The sequence below is a fragment of the Neopsephotus bourkii genome, unplaced genomic scaffold (assembly GCF_033783945.1).
Source record: "Neopsephotus bourkii isolate Nb327-2 ecotype Australia unplaced genomic scaffold, CSIRO-AGI_Nbou_v1 NB_1462, whole genome shotgun sequence".
Taxonomy (NCBI): domain Eukaryota; kingdom Metazoa; phylum Chordata; class Aves; order Psittaciformes; family Psittacidae; genus Neopsephotus; species Neopsephotus bourkii.
In genome coordinates this window covers 630,931-650,840 of record NW_026901939.1, presented here as the reverse complement: position 1 = coordinate 650,840, position 19,910 = coordinate 630,931, and the positions used below count along the sequence as shown (strand labels likewise).

The 19,910-nt window shown below is 59.7% G+C and overlaps 3 protein-coding genes across 3 annotated transcripts; 1 reads left to right on the top strand and 2 right to left on the bottom strand.

Moving 5' to 3' along the window:
* Window positions 1-4,325: 4,325 nt before the first annotated feature.
* On the top strand, window positions 4,326-11,249 carry GFAP (glial fibrillary acidic protein). Its single transcript, XM_061368880.1, has 9 exons — window positions 4,326-4,759; window positions 5,667-5,727; window positions 6,345-6,440; window positions 6,518-6,679; window positions 8,721-8,846; window positions 8,967-9,187; window positions 9,322-9,365; window positions 9,996-10,081; window positions 11,175-11,249. Exons 1-9 carry the CDS (start codon window positions 4,326-4,328, stop codon window positions 11,214-11,216), a joined length of 1,272 nt encoding a protein of 423 aa, XP_061224864.1. The 3' UTR covers window positions 11,217-11,249.
* A 2,381-nt stretch (window positions 11,250-13,630) lies between these two features.
* On the bottom strand, window positions 13,631-14,962 carry FAM187A (family with sequence similarity 187 member A). The gene has a single exon (XM_061368879.1). It carries the CDS (start codon window positions 14,914-14,916, stop codon window positions 13,678-13,680), a length of 1,239 nt encoding a protein of 412 aa, XP_061224863.1. The 5' UTR covers window positions 14,917-14,962; the 3' UTR covers window positions 13,631-13,677.
* A 608-nt stretch (window positions 14,963-15,570) lies between these two features.
* Window positions 15,571-19,634, bottom strand: CCDC103 (coiled-coil domain containing 103). The gene is made up of 3 exons (XM_061368878.1): window positions 19,322-19,634; window positions 18,174-18,306; window positions 15,571-16,232 (listed from the first exon to the last, which is right to left on the bottom strand). Exons 1-3 carry the CDS (start codon window positions 19,462-19,464, stop codon window positions 15,759-15,761), a joined length of 750 nt encoding a protein of 249 aa, XP_061224862.1. The 5' UTR covers window positions 19,465-19,634; the 3' UTR covers window positions 15,571-15,758.
* Between the last annotated feature and the right edge of the window lie 276 nt (window positions 19,635-19,910).

Genomic DNA, 19,910 nt, shown 5'->3' with positions numbered 1-19,910 from the left:
AAGAGGAGGAGGAGGGGGAGCCCAGCGCTGCCTCCCGCAGCCACCCCCAGGGACGGTTTTCCATGCTTGGATCCCTGGAGCCCCTGTGCTGTGTCCCCTGCCCCGTGCGGGCTCTGCACCGCAGGCACTGCTGCCAGTTGATAGGGACAGGGGCCTGCTGGCCCCATGGCTGCCCCACAGCGTGGGTCCACAGGGGGGTCACTGCTCCAGCAGGCTGGGGATGCCAAGCATCACCTATGGTGCAGGGAGTGCCCCACTTGAGGTGGGTCTGGGGGTGAAACTGCTGCCTTTTGCTGGTGACACTGGCCCAGGACAGCTTGTGGGGACACAGGGCTGGACAGGGACAAGGAACTTCCTGGGTTAAATGGGGATGTGGCAGCCAGAGGCTGGCTCTGTGCTGCCCCAGTGCCACCACTGTGCCCCACTGTAACCAGTGGCTCTGGATGCCCAGAGGTTGCACCCATGACCGCTGCTACAACCGCCCCTCTCCTGATGCTGTCGGTGCCCCAGTGCTGGTGGCTGTGGTCCAGCAGGGCCTGGCTGCTATCCCAGTGCTGCAGCCCCCAGGGAGCCTTTCCCAGCCATCAGATGCCACCTTGCTGCCAGCCTGTGCGACCTGTCCCCATCCTGTCCTCAGCATCCCTGCAGTGAGCCCCTGACCCCCAGCTTCATCCTGGCTGCCTCTTGTGGTAGCATCCATGCATGTGTCCCCCATGTCCCTTACAGCCCTGTGCCCCCAAACCTCACTTTATCCATGCCCGGGCTGTCCCCAAGGCCTGGCCATGCCCCAGGGTGCCCGTGTCCCCATCCCTGCCACTGCCCCTGGCTCCGTTCCTGTGTGTCCCGGCAGCGGTGCCCGGCACAGAGGCTCCCATTGCCTGTGCTCAGCCCTGCACACAAAGCCCCTTTCAACCACCCAGGGAAAGCCCCTGGCACGGAGCCCCTGCCCGGGGAGGGCTCTGGGCCTCGCTCCATCCCCATGGGGCAAAAGACCCCCATCCTCAGTGCATGGGTGAGCGGGGTATGGCCATGCACACAGAGCTGGGGCTGGGCCCCAGGGTCCTGAGCTCCTTTACAGAGCTCTGGGATGGAAGGGCCTGGGGAGGCTCCAGCCACTTGAGTAGCAGCCTCCTGCAAGGAGCCCCGGGGCTGAGCTGCTCGTGCTGGGGCTTGTCCGGGGGCTGTGACCCGGGGAGCGTGGCCATGGGTGCACCGGCCATGGGTGCCTGCGTGTGCAGAGCAGGGTGGCTGTGGCTGTGCCTGGGGCACACGTGCAAGGGTGGATGAGCGTGTGCAGCTCTAGGGGTGCACCCACGGTCAGGGACCGCAGCACGGGTGTGTATGTGCCCAGGGCACACACGGGCAGGGGTAGGCACATGTGTGCTGCACACGGGTGTGGAGGGATGGAAGTGCATGTGTGTGCTTCCCTGGGAGCATGGGCACACACGGATGTGCACGTGTGAGTGAAAATGCAGCTCCAGCTCCATTTTACAGTGCTCCCAGATCAATGTCTTGTGGCTGTAAACAGCTCCCGGTTGTTGTATCCCCAGCATCCCCCGTGTGCACAGGGTGCGAGGCTGCCATTGCTGGGGCTGATGAGGGAATGGCAGCCCCCATGCAGCCGTCCCACAGCAGCCTGAAAGCACTCCTGGCTGTGGCAGCCGGCAGGCACAGGGTGTCTTGTCCTGTCCATTGCCTGCAGATGCTCTCCTGTGGCTGGGCGGAAGCCACGGTAGGGGCAGTCCTGTTGTGAGGTGCTGATGGAGGTGGTGGAACTGATGGAGGTGATGGAGCCAATGGGGCTGATGGGCCTGATGGAGGTGATGGGGCTGGTGGAGGTGATGGAGGTGATGGAGCCAATGGGGCTGATGGAGCAGATGGAGCCAATGGGGCTGATGGAGCTGAAGGAGGTGATGGGGCTGATGGAGGTGATGGGGCTGATGGAGGTGATGGGGCTGATGGAGCCGATGGGGCTGATGGAGGTGAAGGAGGTGATGGAGGTGATGGGGCTGATGGAGCTGATGGGGCTGATGGAGCTGATGGGGTGATGGAGGTGATGGAGCCAATGGGGCTGATGGAGCTGATGGGGTGATGGAGGTGATGGAGCCAATGAGGCTGATGGAGGTGATGGAACTGATGGGGCTGATGGAGGTGATGGAGCTGATGGAGGTGATGGAGCCAATGGGGCTGATGGAGCAGATGGAGCCAATGGGGCTGATGGAGCTGAGGGGGCTGATGGAGCCGATAGGGCTGATGGAGGTGATGGGGCTGATGGAGCTGATGGAACTGATGGGGCTATGGAGCTGATGGGGTGATGGAGGTGATGGAGCCAATGGGGCTGATGGAGGTGATGGAACTGATGGGGCTGAGGGGGCTGATGGAGCTGAAGGAGGTTATGGGGCTGATGGAGGTGAAGGAGTTCATGGAGGTGATGGGGCTGATGGAGCTGATGGGGCTGATGGAGCTGATGGGGCTGATGGAGGTGAAGGAGGTGATGGAGGCGATGGGGCTGATGGAGCCGATGGGGCTGATGGAGCTGATGGAACTGATGGGGCTATGGAGCTGATGGGGTGATGGAGGTGGTGGGGCCAATGGGGCTGACGGAGCAGATGGAGCCGATGGGGCTGATGGAGGTGAAGAGGGTGATGGAGGTGATGGGGCTGATGGAGGTGATGGGGCTGGTGGAGGTGATGGGGCTGGTGGAGGTGATGGAGCTGATGGAGGTGGTGGAGCCAATGGGGCTGACGGAGCAGATGGAGCCGATGGGGCTGATGGAGGTGAAGAGGGTGATGGAGGTGATGGGGCTGATGGAGCCGATGGGACTGATGGAGCTGATGGGGTGATGGAACTGATGGGGCTGATGGAGCTGAAGGAGGTGATGGGGCTGATGGAGCCAGGGCTGTGCTGCCCCTCTCGCTGTTCCATCCAGCAGCTCTGGTGTCACCCGATCCATCCCACCCGTTCCTCCCAGCCCTGGATTCATGCCCAGGGCACTTTAAACACCCTGAGCAGGGCTCCTCCCGTGTGCCCTGTGTCTTGCAGGCACTCTTGAGGCTTTGTCTGTGGGGTCTCTACAGACGGCCCCAGTGCTCCCATAGATTGAAAGGGTTTGGGGGTTGTTCTCCTTCACTGCACGGCTCCAGTTTCCATCCCGGCCGTGCCACCGGTGCAGCGCTGGGAGCCGGATCGGGGGGCAGCTTCTTTTGGACATGGGGATCAAACAACTGAAGGGGCTGCAGTGCCTGCTTCCAACCCCCCCCCTTAAAAACTGATACAGGAACCTGGCAAGAAAATACACACAGAACACTGCCTGCACCAACACACACACACAGACACAGACACAGACACAAGGGATCCCACAAGCACACTGCACACAATCACAGTGTTTGAAACACAAAATCCAGACCATCCTTACCCCACTCCCCAGCCCCACGCGCAGAACGTGGCGCCAGGACCCTGTGGGGATGGATAGTCAGGATGGAAAAGTCTCCAGGGGTCGATGGAAACATGGATGTATTTGTATGTGCCAGATGCTGGTGCGTGAATATCCCAGAGAGACCCTATCAAATGAGCTGTATATGGGGCCCCGAGCCCATGGTCTGTCACTGTCTGCCTGGTGTCTTTGATGAGAGCATAGGAGCGACCTTCCCACCGTGGGTCCTGGTCCGGCAGACACACCACCGGGAAAGCACTCGATCCATCCGCATCCCTGCCCCTCTCGCTCCTCCCTTTACAGCTGCCCGTTTATCATGGGATCTGGGGGATGTGAATCAGGATCCTTGTCTGGATCCACAGGCCCCGGGTCCAAAGGAGCATCCCGGTCAGCATCAGCAGAACCACAGGAGAGCCACGTGTGTGTGCATGGCAGGGGGTGCACACCCACCCCCTGAGCCTGCCCAGGGGCTCTCCCTACCCTGAGCACCTCAACACGCTGCTGGATGGATCCCCAGGGAGCAGACACAGCCCAGGCACTGCAATGGGCACCCTGTGACACCTAGGACCCGGCACCCAGTGTCCCCATGGCATTGTGCCCAGCGAGCCCTACGGGTAGGGATGGAGCCGGGATGGGGATGGAGAAGGGGTGGGTAGGGATGGCCATGCGCTGTGCTCCCCATGCCCCAGGCCCTGGATCCCAGCAGAGCCTATGGATGGGGCAGGCAGTTCCCGGTGCCCAGGCCGGGTGCCAGGGCACATTGACCCCTGCAGGCGCCGCAGAGGCTGGGGTTTGTGCCATCCCTCCAGCTCTGTGGCCGGTGCCAGCAGGACGGGGGCTCCCGGGCTCCATAAAACCCCTCCTCCCGGCACATCGCGCCCATCCCATCGGCATGGAGAGCCAGCGCCCGGCCTCCTCCTCCATTAACCCAGGCACCGCTGCCCCGCTGTACCGGGGAGCACCCCGCAGCACCCAGCACCCAGGTCCCCGCACGGGTGCGGGCAGGATGGATTTCTCGCTGGCCACGGCGCTCAACTCGGCCTTCAGGGAGACGCGCGCCAAGGAGAAGGGGGAGCTGATGGAGCTCAACGACCGCTTCGCCGGCTCCGTGGGGAAGGTCCGGCTGCTGGAGCGGCAGAACCGGGCGCTGGTGCTGGAGCTGGAGCTGAGCCGGGCACGGGAGCAGGAGCCCTCGCGTGTGCCCGGTGTCTGCCGGGAGGAGCTGCGTGCGCTGCGGGGCCGCCTGGAGCGCTTGGCCACTGCCAAGGCCCATCTGGAGATGGAGAGGGACAGCCTCAGCCAGGACCTCGGCAGCCTCCAGCACAAGTAAGGAGCTGCCTGGCTTGGGGTAGGCGCGGGGTCAAGGTGGCCGCTGTGAGCAGGAGGATGAGCAGGACCTGAGTGGTGATGGGGAGCAGGGGGACCATCATGGTGGCCACCGGGACAGGACTGAGAGTGGCCACTGGGGATGGGTGTGAGGGGCATCACCAGGATCAGGGTGGGTGCTGGGATGGTGATCGGGCTTCTTGTGGGGACCAGTGTGGTGATGGGGACCATGGTAGTAACAAGGACCAGGGTGACATCTAGGACTAATGAGAGAATTGGGGTGTCCCCAGGGATCTGGGTGGTCACCAGGACCAGGGTAGTGCTGGGGTCAGGTACTGCTGGGTACCAGGGTGGTGATGGGGACAGGGGTGGCCCCTGGGGACAGTGGTGGAGGGTGTGGGATGGGCACATGCACCTAACCTAGGGTGTAGGGGCTGGTGTTGTGGGGCTGTGTCAACCTGGGGGGGGGTCTGTCCAAGGGGCTGAGGGTAATGGTGCTGAATGGGTAATGGTGCTGAATGGGTAATGGTGCTGAATGGGTAATGGTGCTGAATGGGTAATAGTGCTGAACAACTGATGGTGCTGAATGGGTACTGGTGCTGAATGGGTACTGGTTCTGAATGGGTAATGGTGCTGAACAGGTGATGATGCTGAATGGGTACTGGTGCTGAATGGGTAATGGTGCTGAACAGGTAATGGTGCTGAAGGGGTACTGGTGCTGAATGGGTAATGGTGCTGAATGGGTACTGGTGCTGAACGGGTAATGGTGCTGAACAGGTGATGATGCTGAATGGGTACTGGTGCTGAATGGGTACTGGTGCTGAATGGGTACTGGTGCTGAATGGATACTGGTGCTGAACAGGTAATGGTGCTGAACGGTTAATGGTGCTTTTCCACCCCGGCACAGGCTGCAGGATGAGGTGACCCTGAGGCTGGAGGCTGAGAGCAACCTGGCTGCCTACAGGCAGGTGAGGACAGGGTCAGATCCTGCATCCCCCACCCTGCATCCCCCACTCCTGCAGGGATGGGGATGGAGCTTGGGTGAAGCAGGGATGGGGATGGACAGATTGGGTAGGGATGGGGATGGAGCAGGGATGGGGATGGAGAAGGGATGGGTGGGGATGGAGAAGGGATGGGGATGGAGCAGGGATGGGGATGGAGAAGGGATGGGTGGGGATGGAGAAGGGATGGGTAGGGATTGAGCAGGGATGGGGATGGAGAAGGGATGGGTAGGGATGGAGCAGGGATGGGGATGGAGAAGGGATGGGTAGGGATGGAGCAGGGATGGGGATGGAGCAGGGATGGGGATGGAGAAGGGATGGGGAAGGATGGAGCAGGGATGGGGATGGAGCAGGGATGGGGATGGAGAAGGGATGGGGAGGGATGGAGCAGGGATGGGGATGGAGAAGGGAAGGGATGGGTGGGGATGGAGCAGGGATGGGGATGGAGCAGGGATGGGCAAGGAAAGGCAGGGCAGGGATGGGGCAGGGCCAGGCAAGGCCAGGGCAGGGATGGGCAGGAGCAGGCAGCTCAGGCGGCAGCAGGCCCCTGGCACAGCCCCTCCTGTCTCTCCCCGTGCTCACAGGACGTGGACGCCGCTGCCTTGGCTCGCCTGGACCTGGAGCAGCGCGTGGGGACCCTGCAGGAGGAGATCTCCTTCCTGCGCAGGGTGCACGAGGAGGTAGCGATGCTCGGGGAGCCCGGGCAGGGGGGCCCCGGTGCTGGGGGGGGTCCTGCTGACCATTGCTGTGCCCCCAGGAGCTGCGGGGGCTGCAGGAGCACTTGGCCCTGCAGCGGGTGCCCGTCGGGGGGGACACGAGCAAGCCCGAGCTCGAGGCTGCCCTGCGCGAGCTCCGCGGGCAGTACGAGGCCATGGCCACCGGCAACGCGCAGGACACCGAGGGCTGGTACAAGTCCAAGGTGCGGTAAGAGCCAAGCTCCCAGTGGGAGGGTGGCCTGGATGTGCCCTGCTTAGGGCCAGGTTGGACATAGGGCTTGGAGCAAGCTGCTCCAGTGGAAGGGTCCCTGCCCGTGGCAGGGGTTGGAGCTGGATGGGTTTTAAGCTCCCTTCCAACCCCAAGCACTCTGTGATTTATGGTGCGTGTGGTTTGGGGTCCTCACTGTCTCTGTTTGTGTCTCACATCCTGGCTTGGTCCCTGTGGGGAGCAGGGATGTGTCCCCTGTGGTAACTCATGCAGGCACGGTCCCTAGGGATTGTGTGGCATCACCCACGTGCACCATCCCACAGGAGCAGGGACACGGCCCCTGTGACATCCCAAGGCACCGTCCCTCCCACCCGCGGAGCTGGGACACGTCCCCAGCAGTTGCCATCAGGGATGTGTCCCACATCCCCTGCCCCATCCCCTCAAGGGCACAGGGACATGCTCCCACAACACGTGCCATCAGCCACGTGCACTGCTCCTCACACCCAGGACAGCAGGAACATGTCCCAGCACCACACGTGCTGGGGGCACATCCTGTGTGTGCTCTGCCTTCCTCCCATGGGAGCAGGGATGTGTCCCCAAGACTGGAGCTGGGATGTGCTCAGGACCCTTTGTGCTGCGGGAACAGGGACATACCCCCAGCTGTGAGCATGGGCACGTCCCTGGTGGCACTGGGGGTTAGGGTTAGGGTCAGGGTTAGGGTTAAGGTCAGGGTTAGAGTTAGGCTCTGGGTTAGGGTCAGGGTTAGGGTCACGGTTAGAGTTAGGCTCTGGGTTAGGGTCAGGGTTAGAGTTAGGCTCTGGGGTAGGGTCAGGGTTAGGGTCAGGGTTAGATTTAGGGTCAGGGTTAGGGTCAGGGTTAGAGTTAGGGTCAGGGTTAGGGTCAGGGTTAGGGTTAGGCTCTGGGGTAGGGTCAGGGTTAGGGTCAGGGATTAGGGTAGGGTTAGGGTCAGGGTTAGGTTAGGGTCAGGGTTAGGGTAGGGTTAGGTTATAGGGTCAGGGTTAGGGTCAGGGAGGGTAGGTTAGGTAGTAGGTTAGGGTAGGTTAGGGTAGGGTTAGGGTAGGAGGGTAGGGTTAGGTAGGGTTAGCAGGGTTAGGGTCAGGGTTAGAGTTAGGGTCAGGGTTAGGGTCAGGGTTAGAGTTAGGCTCTGGGTTAGGGTCAGGGTTAGAGTTAGGCTCTGGGTTAGGGTCAGGGTTAGGGTCAGGGTTAGAGTTAGGGTCAGTTATAGAGAGAGGGTAGTAGTTATTAGGTATAGCAGGGTTAGGGTCAGGGTTAGAGTTAGGCTCTGGGTTAGGGTCAGGGTTAGAGTTAGGCTCTGGGGTAGGGTCAGGGTTAGGGTCAGGGTTAGAGTTAGGGTCAGGGTTAGGGAGTGTGGGTTAGGTAGGGTTAGAGGTGGGTTAGGGTAAAAATAGGGTTAGGGTAGGAGTAGGGTTAGGGTCAGGGTAGGAGGTTAGGGTAGTTAGGGTCAGGGTTAGGGTCAGGGTTAGAGTTAGGGTCAGGGTTAGGGTCAGGGTTAGGGTCAGGCTCTGGGTTAGGGTCAGGGTTAGTGTCAGGATTAGAGTTAGGGTCAGATTTGGGGTCAGGGTAATGTTAGTGTTAGGGTCAGGGTTACGGTTAGGGTCCCGGTTAGTGTCCCGTTTAGGGTCAAGGTTAGAGTCAGGGTCCCGGTTAGGGTCAGGGTTAGAGTTAGGGTCAGATTTGGGGTCAGGGTTAGGGTTAGGGTCAGGGTTAGGGTCCCGGTCAGGGTTAGGGTCAGGGTTAGGGTCAGGGTTAGGGTCAGGGTTAGGGTCCCGGTTAGCGTCAGGGTTAGAGTCAGGGTCAGGGTTAGGGTCCGGGTTAGATTTAGGGTTAGGGTTAGGGTCAGGGTTAGGGTCCCGGTTAGGGTCAGGGTTAGAGTCAGGGTCAGGGTTAGGGTCCGGGTCAGGTTCAGGGTCAGGGGTTCTCTCCATGCCGGGTGCCCCCAGGGCTCTCACCCCGCAGCCCCGCGGGTCCCTGCCCTGCTCTCCTCCCTCCCGCAGTTCTCAGGCCTGAGGGATGCGGCCGCCCGTGGTGCTGCTGCCGTGCGCGGAGCCAAGCAGGAGGCCCACGAGTACCGGCGCCAGCTGCAGGCGCTCACCTGGGAGCGGGAGGCTCTGCGGGGCTCGGTAGGCGATGGGTGCGCGGTGCGAGGGGGAGAACGCGGCCTCCGCCCCCGGCCCGGAGGAGCTGCCCTGCGCTGGGGCCCCAGGCCCGGAGGCGCACGGGTGCCATGAGGGTGTCCCCAGAACCGGTCCCTGGAGCGGCAGCGGTGGGAGCTGGGGGAGTGCTGGGCGCTGGAGGCGGCCGCGCAGCAGGAGGCGGTGGCGCGGCTGGAGGAGGATGCCCGCGGGCTCAAGGAGGAGATGGGGCGGCACCTGCAGGAGTACCAGGACCTGCTCAGCATCAAACTGGCCCTCGACGTGGAGATCGCCGCGTACCGCAAGCTGCTGGAGGGCGAGGAGAGCAGGTGACGGCACAGGGGCTCCATCCTGCTCCTCTCCCCATCCCCAGCCATGCCCCGAGCCAAGACCCAGCCCTGGGCGGGCTGGAGCTGGTGTTGAGGGCAGCAGGGCCCTATTGCTCCCCCCATTGCTCCTGCAGGATCAGCATCCCTGTGCAGAGCTTCTCTACCCTGCAGATCCGAGGTGAGCCTGGGGCTATGCTTGGGGCAGGATGGGGGGACAAGCAGGGGCTCTGTGGGAGAAGATGCCACCTTGACCATCCCTGCCCCATCCAGAGGGACCAGGAGGGGTCCTGCCGGGGAGCCAGGAGTCCTGGGTTCTCCCAAGTTGTATGTGGGGAGCGTCCCATGGCCACATCCCCAAAGCTGAGCATGTCCCAAGGCCAGTGGTGTCCCCGTTACTGCCCAACCCACTGTGTCTCCAGTGCCAATGACATCCCCAAGGCCAACTGTGCTCCTCAGCGCCAGCGTTGTCCTCAAGGACAGCCCTGTCCCCAAGTCCAAATCACATCCCAAAACCACGATGTCCCCATTGTCGTCCCCATTGCCAACCCCATCTCTAAGGCCAAACATGTCCCCAGTGCCTACTGTGTCCCCAGAGCTAATCCCATCCTAAGCCAGCCCCATCCTCAGTGCTAGGCACATCCCCAGCTGCATCCCTGAGGCCCGCAGTGTCCCTGATGCTGGCTGTGTCCCAAGGTGGTTTAGGGATTTCCAGCCCAATGCATTTCCTTGGGGCCTGTCCACCCGAGCATGGCTGGAAGGGCTCTACCCAGGCACTGGGTCACTGCTGTGTGCTGTCCATGTGCCCTAGAGACCAGCCTGGACACTAAATCCGTGTCAGAAGCCCATGTGAAGAGGAGCATCGCGGTCAAAACTGTGGAGAGCAGAGATGGAGAGGTGGGAATTCCTCAACCGTGCCCCTCGTGCTGCCTCCCCTCCGCCCCTGCCTCCCATGGGGTGTCCCCAAGGGGACACGGACATGGGGCCACCATCCCTCAGCCCCAGGAGCCGGTGATCCCAGTGCCCTGACAGCAGGGCATGGGCTGCCTCTGGATGTGGTGGAGCTGAGCCTGGCAGCTCATGGGGAAACCATCCCTGTCCCCAGGCCCATTCAGAGCCCAGGCAGGCTCAGCTGGAGCTAGGTGCAGGGTGACGGTGCAGGGTGATGGTGCAGGGTGAGGGTGGTGCAGGGTGATGGTGCAGGGTGACGGTGCAGGGTGATGTTGGTGCAGGGTGACGGTGCAGGGTGATGTTGGTGCAGGGTGATGGTGCAGGGTGATGGTGCAGGGTGATGTTGGTGCAGGGTGATGGTGCAGGGTGCTGTTGGTGCAGGGTGATGGTACAGGGTGACGGTGCAGGGTGATGGTGCAGGATGATGTTGGTGCAGGGTGATGGTGCAGGGTGACGGTGCAGGGTGATGTTGGTGCAGGGTGACGATGCAGGGTGATGGTGCAGGGTGAAGGTGAAGGGTGAAGGTGCAGGATGAAGGTGCAGGGTGATGTTGGTGCAGGGTGATGGTGCAGGGTGAAGGTGCAGGGTGACGGTGCAGGATGATGTTGGTGCAGGGTGATGGTGCAGGGTGACGGTGCAGGGTGATGTTGGTGCAGGGTGACGGTGCAGGGTGATGGTGCAGGGTGACGGTGCAGGGTGATGTTGGTGCAGGGTGACGGTGCAGGGTGATGGTGCAGGGTGACGGTGCAGGGTGATGATGCAGGGTGATGGTGTAGGGTGACGGTGCAGGATGATGTTAGTGCAGGGTGACGGTGCAGGGTGATGGTGCAGGGTGACGGTGCAGGGTGATGTTGGTGCAGGGTGACGGTGCAGGGTGATGGTGCAGGATGATGGTGGGGGGGTGATGGTGCAGGGTGACGGTGCAGGGTGATGTTGGTGCAGGGTGATGGTGCAGGGTGACGGTGCAGGGTGACGGTGCAGGGTGACGGTGCAGGATGATGTTGGTACAGGGTGACGGTGCCTCTCCCTCTGCCTCCAGGTGCTGAAGGAGCCCAAGCAGGAGCCCAAGGAGCTGGTGTAACGCAGATGCCCTCAGCATCCACATGCTTGTAGCTGTAGCTCCATAGGTGCTGTCGGGTGCTGCGAGGGAGCCCCAGGAGGAGCCGGTGGTGCTTCGGTGGGGACATCTCCCTCCCATCCACCCCTTGCATCTCCCACATCCCCCCCTGCCCCAGGGACATCGCTGAACCCTGCTTGGAGCTGGCTCCCAGCAGAGCACCCGTCTGGGTGGGCATGGGCAATACCCAAGGGAGGTGAATAGAACTGGGCAGAGCTGAGGTTCCCAATGGGGATGCCACCACATTCCCATTGCATGGAGGGGCTGGGGGATTTGGGGCCTGCATCCCACCTTGGTGCCCTCTGCCTGCGCTGGGAGGTCACCCCAAATCTCCCCAGTGCATCTGGAACCTGAGCACCCTTGGTGCTGGGGGGCTGCAGGGTGCAAGGTACCGGCTGGTCAGGGACGTTTCCCCATCACCAAGCATGGGGTGAGCAGGAGGAAGAAGAGGATGGAGAAGCAGGGTGCTGTTGGGATGATGTTAAAGGGGAATGAAATGAGGGTAGTGAGGGATTCCTGGGGATAAGGTGGGATGTTGGGGTGTCCGGGGTGCTCTGTGGGGCTGAAGCAGGCTGGGTGGCCACAAGGGCTTCTCCTGGCACAGACCTGCCCTGCATTGGGTGTCCACCACTGCCATTCCCCAGGGGCATGGTGAGGAGAAACAGTCCCAAGGGACTCATGGCAAGGGGTGACCCATGGCCGTGGGGGGGTCCCAGGCAGGGGAAAATAGAGTGGGGGTAACAGGAGAAGGACAAATGGAGCCATCCCCATCCTGCCTGTCCCACTGGGAGCCAGTGGGACTGGGATTGGGGCTGCCCCAGTCAATCCCTGCTGTGCCCAGGGCCCGAGCCTGCCCTCAGAGTGGGCATCCAAGGAATGGATGGAATGGGAGGAATCCCTCATCCTCGGGTTCTATGTGGCTCTGTCCCCACATCTGCACTCCCATTCTGCCCCCTGGACCAGCACGTGCCATGCGGGGCCATCACCCAGCCTGGTGCTCCCCTGCACCTTAGCTGCTGCCCTGATGCCACCTAACACAGGAGCAACAACCTGCAAGCCCTTTGGGGTCAGCACATGGGAAGCCACTCGGATGCCATCGCCCTCATCCCTTCCGTCCCCCTCGTCCCCTGGCTCTGGTGCTGAGTGTACTTTGCCATTGCCGACACCAGCAAGGCCATTCCCAAGGGCAGATGCCTCAGGAGATGGGTGCTGCCCGCGTTTGGCATCCAGGGTGGGATGCTGGCGGCCCGGGGGGCTCAGTCCCGTGCGAGCAGCCTCTGGCTGGAGCTTTGCAGCCCACGTTGCTGCTGAATTAATGCACTAACGCCTGCAGCAGCTTGAGATGAGAAATAAAGCTAAAACAAGTGCTCTGCTTCCACGTTCTGCCTGCAACCGCCTCTCCACAGCCAGGGCTGTGAGCTAGATGGGATTCATCGGGGTGGAAAGGCCCTTTGGGAGCTCAAATGAGCTCAAAGCCATTGGGGGACACAAGCTCAGTGCTGTACCCCAAAGCATGGCCGATGCTTCATGGGCATCCTGTAAGGGACCTTGGATGCTGCCCTCGAGGACAGAGGGATTTCCCTTGGGAAAGCTGAAATCCCCCAGCCACATCCTCAAGCACGGGCAATGAGCCCTGCGAGGAAGTCCTGCTCCGAGCCTCAGAGCAAGCAAGTGGCCACCTAAACCCTGTAGAGATGCCATCCTCTTTGGAGGCCATGCATGGTACTTGTGTCAGGCGTAACTACTGACTCCCAGGCTGGTGCTGAGCCAGGGGAGTTCAAAGCAACCAAAAACCAGAGAAATTTCTGCAGAGAATCACCAGATTGATTTGAAAAAATAAATTAAAAACTAAAATAAAAATAAAAACAAATTACTCCAAAAATGGAACTAAAACCGATGAAACCTGGAGCTGCAGAAAGGGCTCGCTCCAGCTGGGGAGCTCAAAGGAGCGTTGAACAGTTTGAAGTGTTGGCACTCCGAGTTCTCAGCAATGCAAACCAGTAAACAAACAGGGTAAGGGAAGCCAGGATTAATTGGATTTAAGTAGGTTGATGGCTGGTTTTAGCAGCCTTTTAGCAACCCGGCTCTAATAAATCACCAATGTGTTTTGGGAACTCTGTAGAGCTTGGCCAGGAGATCCTGCACCAACTCCAGGAATTCCTTTGGACAAGACTATATTGAGCTTAAAACCCCAGCAGAAGCCAGCAGCAGAGCCAGGAACAAATGGTGCTGGTGTGAAATCCCCTCCCATCCTTGCTAAGCCAATCTGCAGCACAAGGAGCTTTCCACATTGGGCCTCTCCATCACGCTCCGGACCCAGCAGGGAGGCTGAGCAGCTGCCACAATTCCTGCTCAGAACACCAGGGATTTCCAATGGTCCGAGGTGTAAGAGCATCCCGTTGGGGCCATGCTGGGGATGCTGGGTTCAGACAGGGCCCCTGAGCACCCGCAAGCAGCACTGGCACACGTGGATGACGACGAAGAGGATGCTGATGATGATGTAGCTGATGCCGATGATGCGCATGGCGTAGATGGTCTCGGGGTCTTGGAGCGAGCGCCGGCGCCGGACCGGGTGGAACACGCTGAGCCTGAAGCCAGCCACCATCTCACCCTCCCGCCAGCAGAAGTAGGTGCCTCTGTCCCTGCTCCGGATCCTCTGGATGTGCAGGTGGTTGCCGTGGTCAATGAAGACCCTCATGGTCTTGTTGACATGGATGAGGTAGCGGGAGCGGTAGAGCCGCACGGAGCCCTTGTCCCAGGCCACGGCATGCTCGGGGCGGGATCCTGGGCATGCGATGATCAGGTCGGTTCCAATGGGCTGCCTATGGAACTGGGTGGGGACCTGGGGCAACCAGGGCTTCTTACCCAGCTTGGAAATGACGTTGGAGATGGTCTGCACCCCTTCCTCGGGGACCTCGTCCCTCCGGCAAGGGCTCATGCAGCTTCGGATGGCCACCTCGGGGCTTCGGAGGCGGCTCAGCCTCTGGAAGCGAGCAGGGACACCCTTGGAGCCACAGGACGTGACATTGGGCACAGCAGCACGGTACCGGGGGTGCAGCTGGGCTGTCTGCACGTAGCAGAGCCCGATCCGCCGCTGCTCCCCTCTCACCCCGCAGCGGTCGCACCGAGTCCAGTCCCAGAAGGTGGTGAAGAGGGTGATGAGCTGCCCCGTGCGGTCATCCTGGACGTGCTGGCCTTTGTCCTCAAAAGCCACCACGATGGACTTGGTGGGCTGCACGTCCACGTCGTAGCCGTAGAAGTAGTCCCCTTCCTTAGTGCCACACATGTAGTGCCCTGAGTCCGTCACCTGGGCTCGGAAGACGATGAGGCTGAACATCCGGATGCTGAAACGCTTCAGCACGTCGCTGCCGGCGCGGATGTGGCCTGAGTCAACGATCATGTTGCCAGCAAAGTCTGTCAGGACCGTGGTTTTATGGCTGCCCAAGCTCTTCTGGAAGTACCAGGTGACAGAAGAGACCTCTTCAGGCTTGCAATTGCAAGGGAGCTCGAAGGTCATGTCAGCCAGGTAAGCGGCGTTGTCGAACATCAGGAAAGCAGGGCAAGCCATTCGCTTGAACACATCTGCCTTCTCCTCAATCGCAAAAGCATGGAGAGCATCCACCAGGCAGAGGAGGAGAGCAGCTTCCTGCAGCCTTGTCCCCATCGCACCGCACAGCCTCTGCAGTCCCAGCTGACACAGCCACCACGTCCTCAGCCACAGCGTCAGCAGTGTCAGCGCCAGGCAGGGACAATGCACACGCACCAGCTCGCTGGCCTGAGATGGGGTTTGCAAATGACCCCCTGCCTTCAGTGCACACAGGGGTCAAACAGCAGCTGAAATATCCCGTTCCAGCCCAGTACCTGCTGGGAAGCCCTCTGAACAACCCCGGGGCAGGCTGTTTCCCGGGACACGGGCTCTAGAACCCTCCCTCTTCCCAGCTGCTCAGCGTTGTGACTATGAGCTGGCAGCCCCTTTGTGCAGCACAGCCATGGAGGAGAGGTGCAGCGATGGGGAGCGTGGTGGCAACAAGGGAATTGCTACCTTCTTTTTGAAAGCCTCAGTTGCAGTGAATGTTGATCTTTGCTCTGAACCCTCCAAGCACAATGGACCCAGAGAAGACCCTCCGATGGCAGATGACCTCCACAGCCCAGAAGAAAAGGTCTCAAACATGGTAGTTAGACTTCTACATCTTCCCTGATGGCTTTCCAAGGGGTTGTGTGCTGAAGCCCCTCCACACAGGTAATGTTTGAGACTCCCAACCATCTAAGAGACTCTCACAGAGCTGTTCCATGAGGACACCCCGCCCCAAAGATCACAACACAGTTGTCTCGGTAACCAACCTTTATTGTGCAGAACCATTGCTCTGGGTGGCTCCCAGGTACAGAGACAGGCACAGCAGTGCTCCAGAGGTATCTGATTGATCCCCCTCACACAGCAATGCCAAAACCAAGCTTTGAGCCTCTGTTTGTGCCCTATTTCTGCACGATTCTGGTGCTTCTGCTCCTTCAGTTGATCTGGTAACATTTCATCAACTCCAGCACTCTCCTTTCCTCCTCGGTTTCCTTTTGCAAGCTGGCATCCACGAGGCTGGCTTCCTGCTCTGCTCTGCAGCCGGCTGTGCTGCTGGGATGGCCGGGGGTCCAATCCCCCCTGCTCATGCTCCACAGCTTCCTAAACAAACCCCTGCTGCTCTCCTTCTCCAGCTCGCTCAGAAGATCCAGGTTTAACCCGAAGCGCTTGGTGCCCGAAAGGCTCTGTAAGATCTGAAGGATGGCATCTCTGTCTTCATGACAGGCATTCTCTGCCAGCACCGTCAGAAATTCACCCAGGAGGCCATAGCCCAAGTCAGCCTGAAAGATTCTGCCCAAGGCCTCGCCTCCCAGTGCCAGCAGAAACTGGTATTTTAGTTTTCTGCTTTTTAAGCATCTGCGCCAATCTCGGTGAAATTCAGCTGAGGTTCCAGGCAGCCCATCCAGTTCCTGAAAGAAAAAGCAGCTCCTTCGATTTTGTTCCCCCTGATGATTTGCATCCTTCCTCCCCCCCGGCCCCAATCAACCTGTGGATGGCTGAGATGTTTTTAATAGATGCTCATAGCACAAAGGGCTGCATGAAGCTTGTGGAGTGGCAAAAAAAAGACAAGGAACCACCATTTCTGGTTTCTGTGGTGTTCCTCGAGCCCCATAGAAACCAGAGGACTTCAGAGAAAATAAAAGAAGAATGGATGAGGCGTGAAATGTGGTGTGGATAAATAGAGCAAGAGTGGAGTGACCCCAATCCTAACCAGAACCAGACATGCTGCCCGCTGTGGATCCACCACTGCTGCTCGGGAAGGGAGCTCCTGGTGATGAGGGTAGCTCAGTAGAAAGCTCTGCTCCACCTCGAGCACTGTGAGGCAAATCAGAGGAGTAAAGAGAGGAAAGAGATGAGATGTAACCCCCAGAAAACACGCAGATGGCTCTCACCCACCGTCTTGTAACAGACTGCGTTCATAGGGGTCTCTGGCAGAGAGCTTGCGCTACAAGAGCCAAGCTCAATGTGGCATTCCCAGATAAAAGGAAATCCTGTTTTACACAACATGCAGTTGAACTGCTGAACTCATCACCGCCGACTTCTGTAACTCACACACAGACTGAAGGAGCATTAAAATGTTTAGGCTTTCATCCAGAGAGCAAGAACAAGGCCCAGGAACGTCAGGCTGTGTCGGAACACAAACCGGAGAAGCCCTGGAGATCAGAGCCCAGGCGCTAATGGGATTAGGAACAGGATTTGCTCTGGGGAGATCATTGCTCAGTCTAAGAAAACACCAAGCTGCCTAGAGGAGTTGCAGAAACATCTCATAATAAACAGGCAAATTAGGTTCAGTGTCAAAAAAAATCAGAGAATCATAGAATCATGGAATGGTTTGGGTTGGAAAGGAGCTTGAGCTCATCCAGTTCCAACCCCTGCCATGGGCAGGGACCCCTTCCACTGGAGCAGGTTGCTCCAAGCCCCTGTGTCCAACCTGGCCTTGAGCACTGCCAGGGATGGGGCAGCCACAGCTTCTCGGGGCACCCTGTGCCAGCGCCTCAGCACCCTCACAGGGAAGAGCTTCTGCCTTATCTCCAACCTGAACTTCCCCTGTTTCAGTTTGAACCCATCACCCCTTGTCCTATCACTATGGTCCCTAATGAAGAGGCCCTCCCCATCATCCTTGTAGGCCCCCATTAGATACCAGCAGGCTGCTATGCAGTCACCATACAGCCTTCTCTTCCAGGTTGAACAGCCCTTTCTTAGCCTGTCTCCATGTGAAACATCCATAGGAATCATTCTTGCCTACACATCCAGTGACCAGGACATTCCAGCGTGGGCAGAGTCCAAGGGTGAGGGCAGGATAGATGCCACTCCAATCACAAACGACCCAGACAGAAGATGTTTAGACACCATTTCACACAACTGGAGAACTAAGGAGCATCCAGTGAACTCCTCAGGCAGCAGGTTTGGAATAAAAGAACACTTTTCCCATCATTAAACCAGGGCTATGCTGACGGTCTGTAGCTATTAAACTTGATGCTCCAGATGCACAGCCCTGGCTCCTGGTCTCTAAACCGCAGCCAGCTGGAAAAGCGCAGTCAAGGGAGGGCACTCTTCCCTAAGAATCTGTTCCTGGCCACCACCAGGGGCAGGGCACTGGGAGCTCTGCAGCTGGCCTTGGATTCCCACAATGTTGAAGCAGATTCTTGAAGCAGCTGGTGCTCCAGGCGCAAAGTAGGGGCCAAGGCTGAGCTCTGTGGTTATATCCAAGCACCGATGCTCCCAGGGACTTTGAGGGCTTGCTCATGGGTAGAGATACTGCTGAATAACTCGTGTTTTAAGAGAATACCCCAAATTATTTTGGAGTAACGTTTAGATGTGGATAAAGGCCTGGAGAGCATCTCTCTCACCTGGGGTATCTCCACGTCATCGGCTTGCGGTGCCTTGGCATAGGCTGCACAGGGATTCCACAGCACGTTCCTCCTCTGGCCCATCTTGTCCTTTTTCTCTAGGGGCTTGAGGTGTGATGCCAGTACGATGTTCCTGCAGGCAACAAGAAGGGCAAGGGATGCTTAGCAAGAGCAAACACTCTTGGGGCTTCAAGCTTCTTCTCTGGGGCAATTTCTCAGTTTGGACCATAGCGACCTGGACTGGCTGGAGGAGTGACCATAGACTGGAGGAAGGGTGCTCAGGCATTGGAACAGGCTGCCCAGGGCAGTGCTGGAGTCACCACAGAACCATAGAATAGTTGGGGTTGGAAAGGACCTTAAGATCATCCAGTTCCAGTCCCCCTGCCATGGGCAGGGACACCTCACACTAAACCATGGCACCCAAGGCTCTGTCTAACCTGGCCTTGAACACTGCCAGGGATGGAGCATTCACAACCTCCCTGGGCACCCATTCCAGTGCCTCAGCACCCTAACAGGAAAGAATTTCCTCCTTAGATCCAATCTAAACTTCCCCCGTTTCAGTTTGAACCCATCACCCCTTGTTCTATCGCTACAGTCCCTAATGAAGAGTCCCTCCCCAGCATCCCTATAGGCCCCCTTCAGATACTGGAAGCTGCTCTGAGGTCTCCACGCAGCTTCTATTCTCCAGGCTGAACAGCCCCAACTTTCTCAGCCTGGCTCCATACAGGAGCTGCTCCAGCCCCTGAGCATCCTCGTGGCCTCCTCTGGACTTGTTCCAACAGCTCCATGTCCTTTTGATGTGGAGGACACCAGCACTGCACACAGTACCTGCACACCATCCCTGTAAGTGCTCACACCCCATGGAGACCAAGCCTCAGTGCCATGGGGCAGTGCTGGGAACGCTTGGACTGGATGAGCTTAAAGGGCTTTTCCCACGCGGTTGACCCCAGGTTCTGTGATCCCCAGGGCCCCGCACCGGGGTCGGGGCGCTCACAAGCGCAGCGACCTCCTCTCTCCAGAGCCCTTGGAGCTCCAGAGCCCACCCCCGCGGCTGGGGCTGCACCACGGCAGCAGCGCCCGGGCTGATGGAGCCCTTTGGGGTGGGAGCCCCCCGCTCCCCCCTCCCTGCCCCGGTGTCCCCGTCCGACCTGAACTGCTCGTAGGAGGGCAGGCGCTGCTGCAGGGCGCGCAGCTTGGCCGCGTTCTCCCTGTCCCGACGCTCGTCCTCCGCCACCGCCGCCCGCAGCTCCCGCTCCAGCGCCCGCGGGTCCACGGCCCCGTCCGCATCCATCCCGGATGGAGCTCAGCGACCTGAGGGGGACAGGGACACTCCTGGGTGCGCTCCTGTCGTGACAACCCCACTCCTATTGCGATAGTCCTGTCCTGGGGACGCCACTCCTATTGTGATAGCCCTGCGAGGCCCTGACGCACCTACAGTCCCAGAGGCTCTATCGCAATAGTCCCACCAAGCCACATGCACTGCCAGCACTGGGAGCCCTTGCTCTATCGCGACAGCCCTCCCAGGCTGCCGGCAATAGGAACCTTCGCTCTATCGCGACAGCCCTCCCAGGCTCCCGGCAATAGAAACCTCCGCTCTATCGCGACAGCCCTCCCAGGCTGCCGGCAATAGGAACCTCCGCTCTATCGCGACAGCCCTCCCAGGCTGCCGGCAATAGGAACCTCCACTCTATCGCAACAGCCCTCCCAGGCTCCCGGCAATAGGAACCTTCGCTCTAT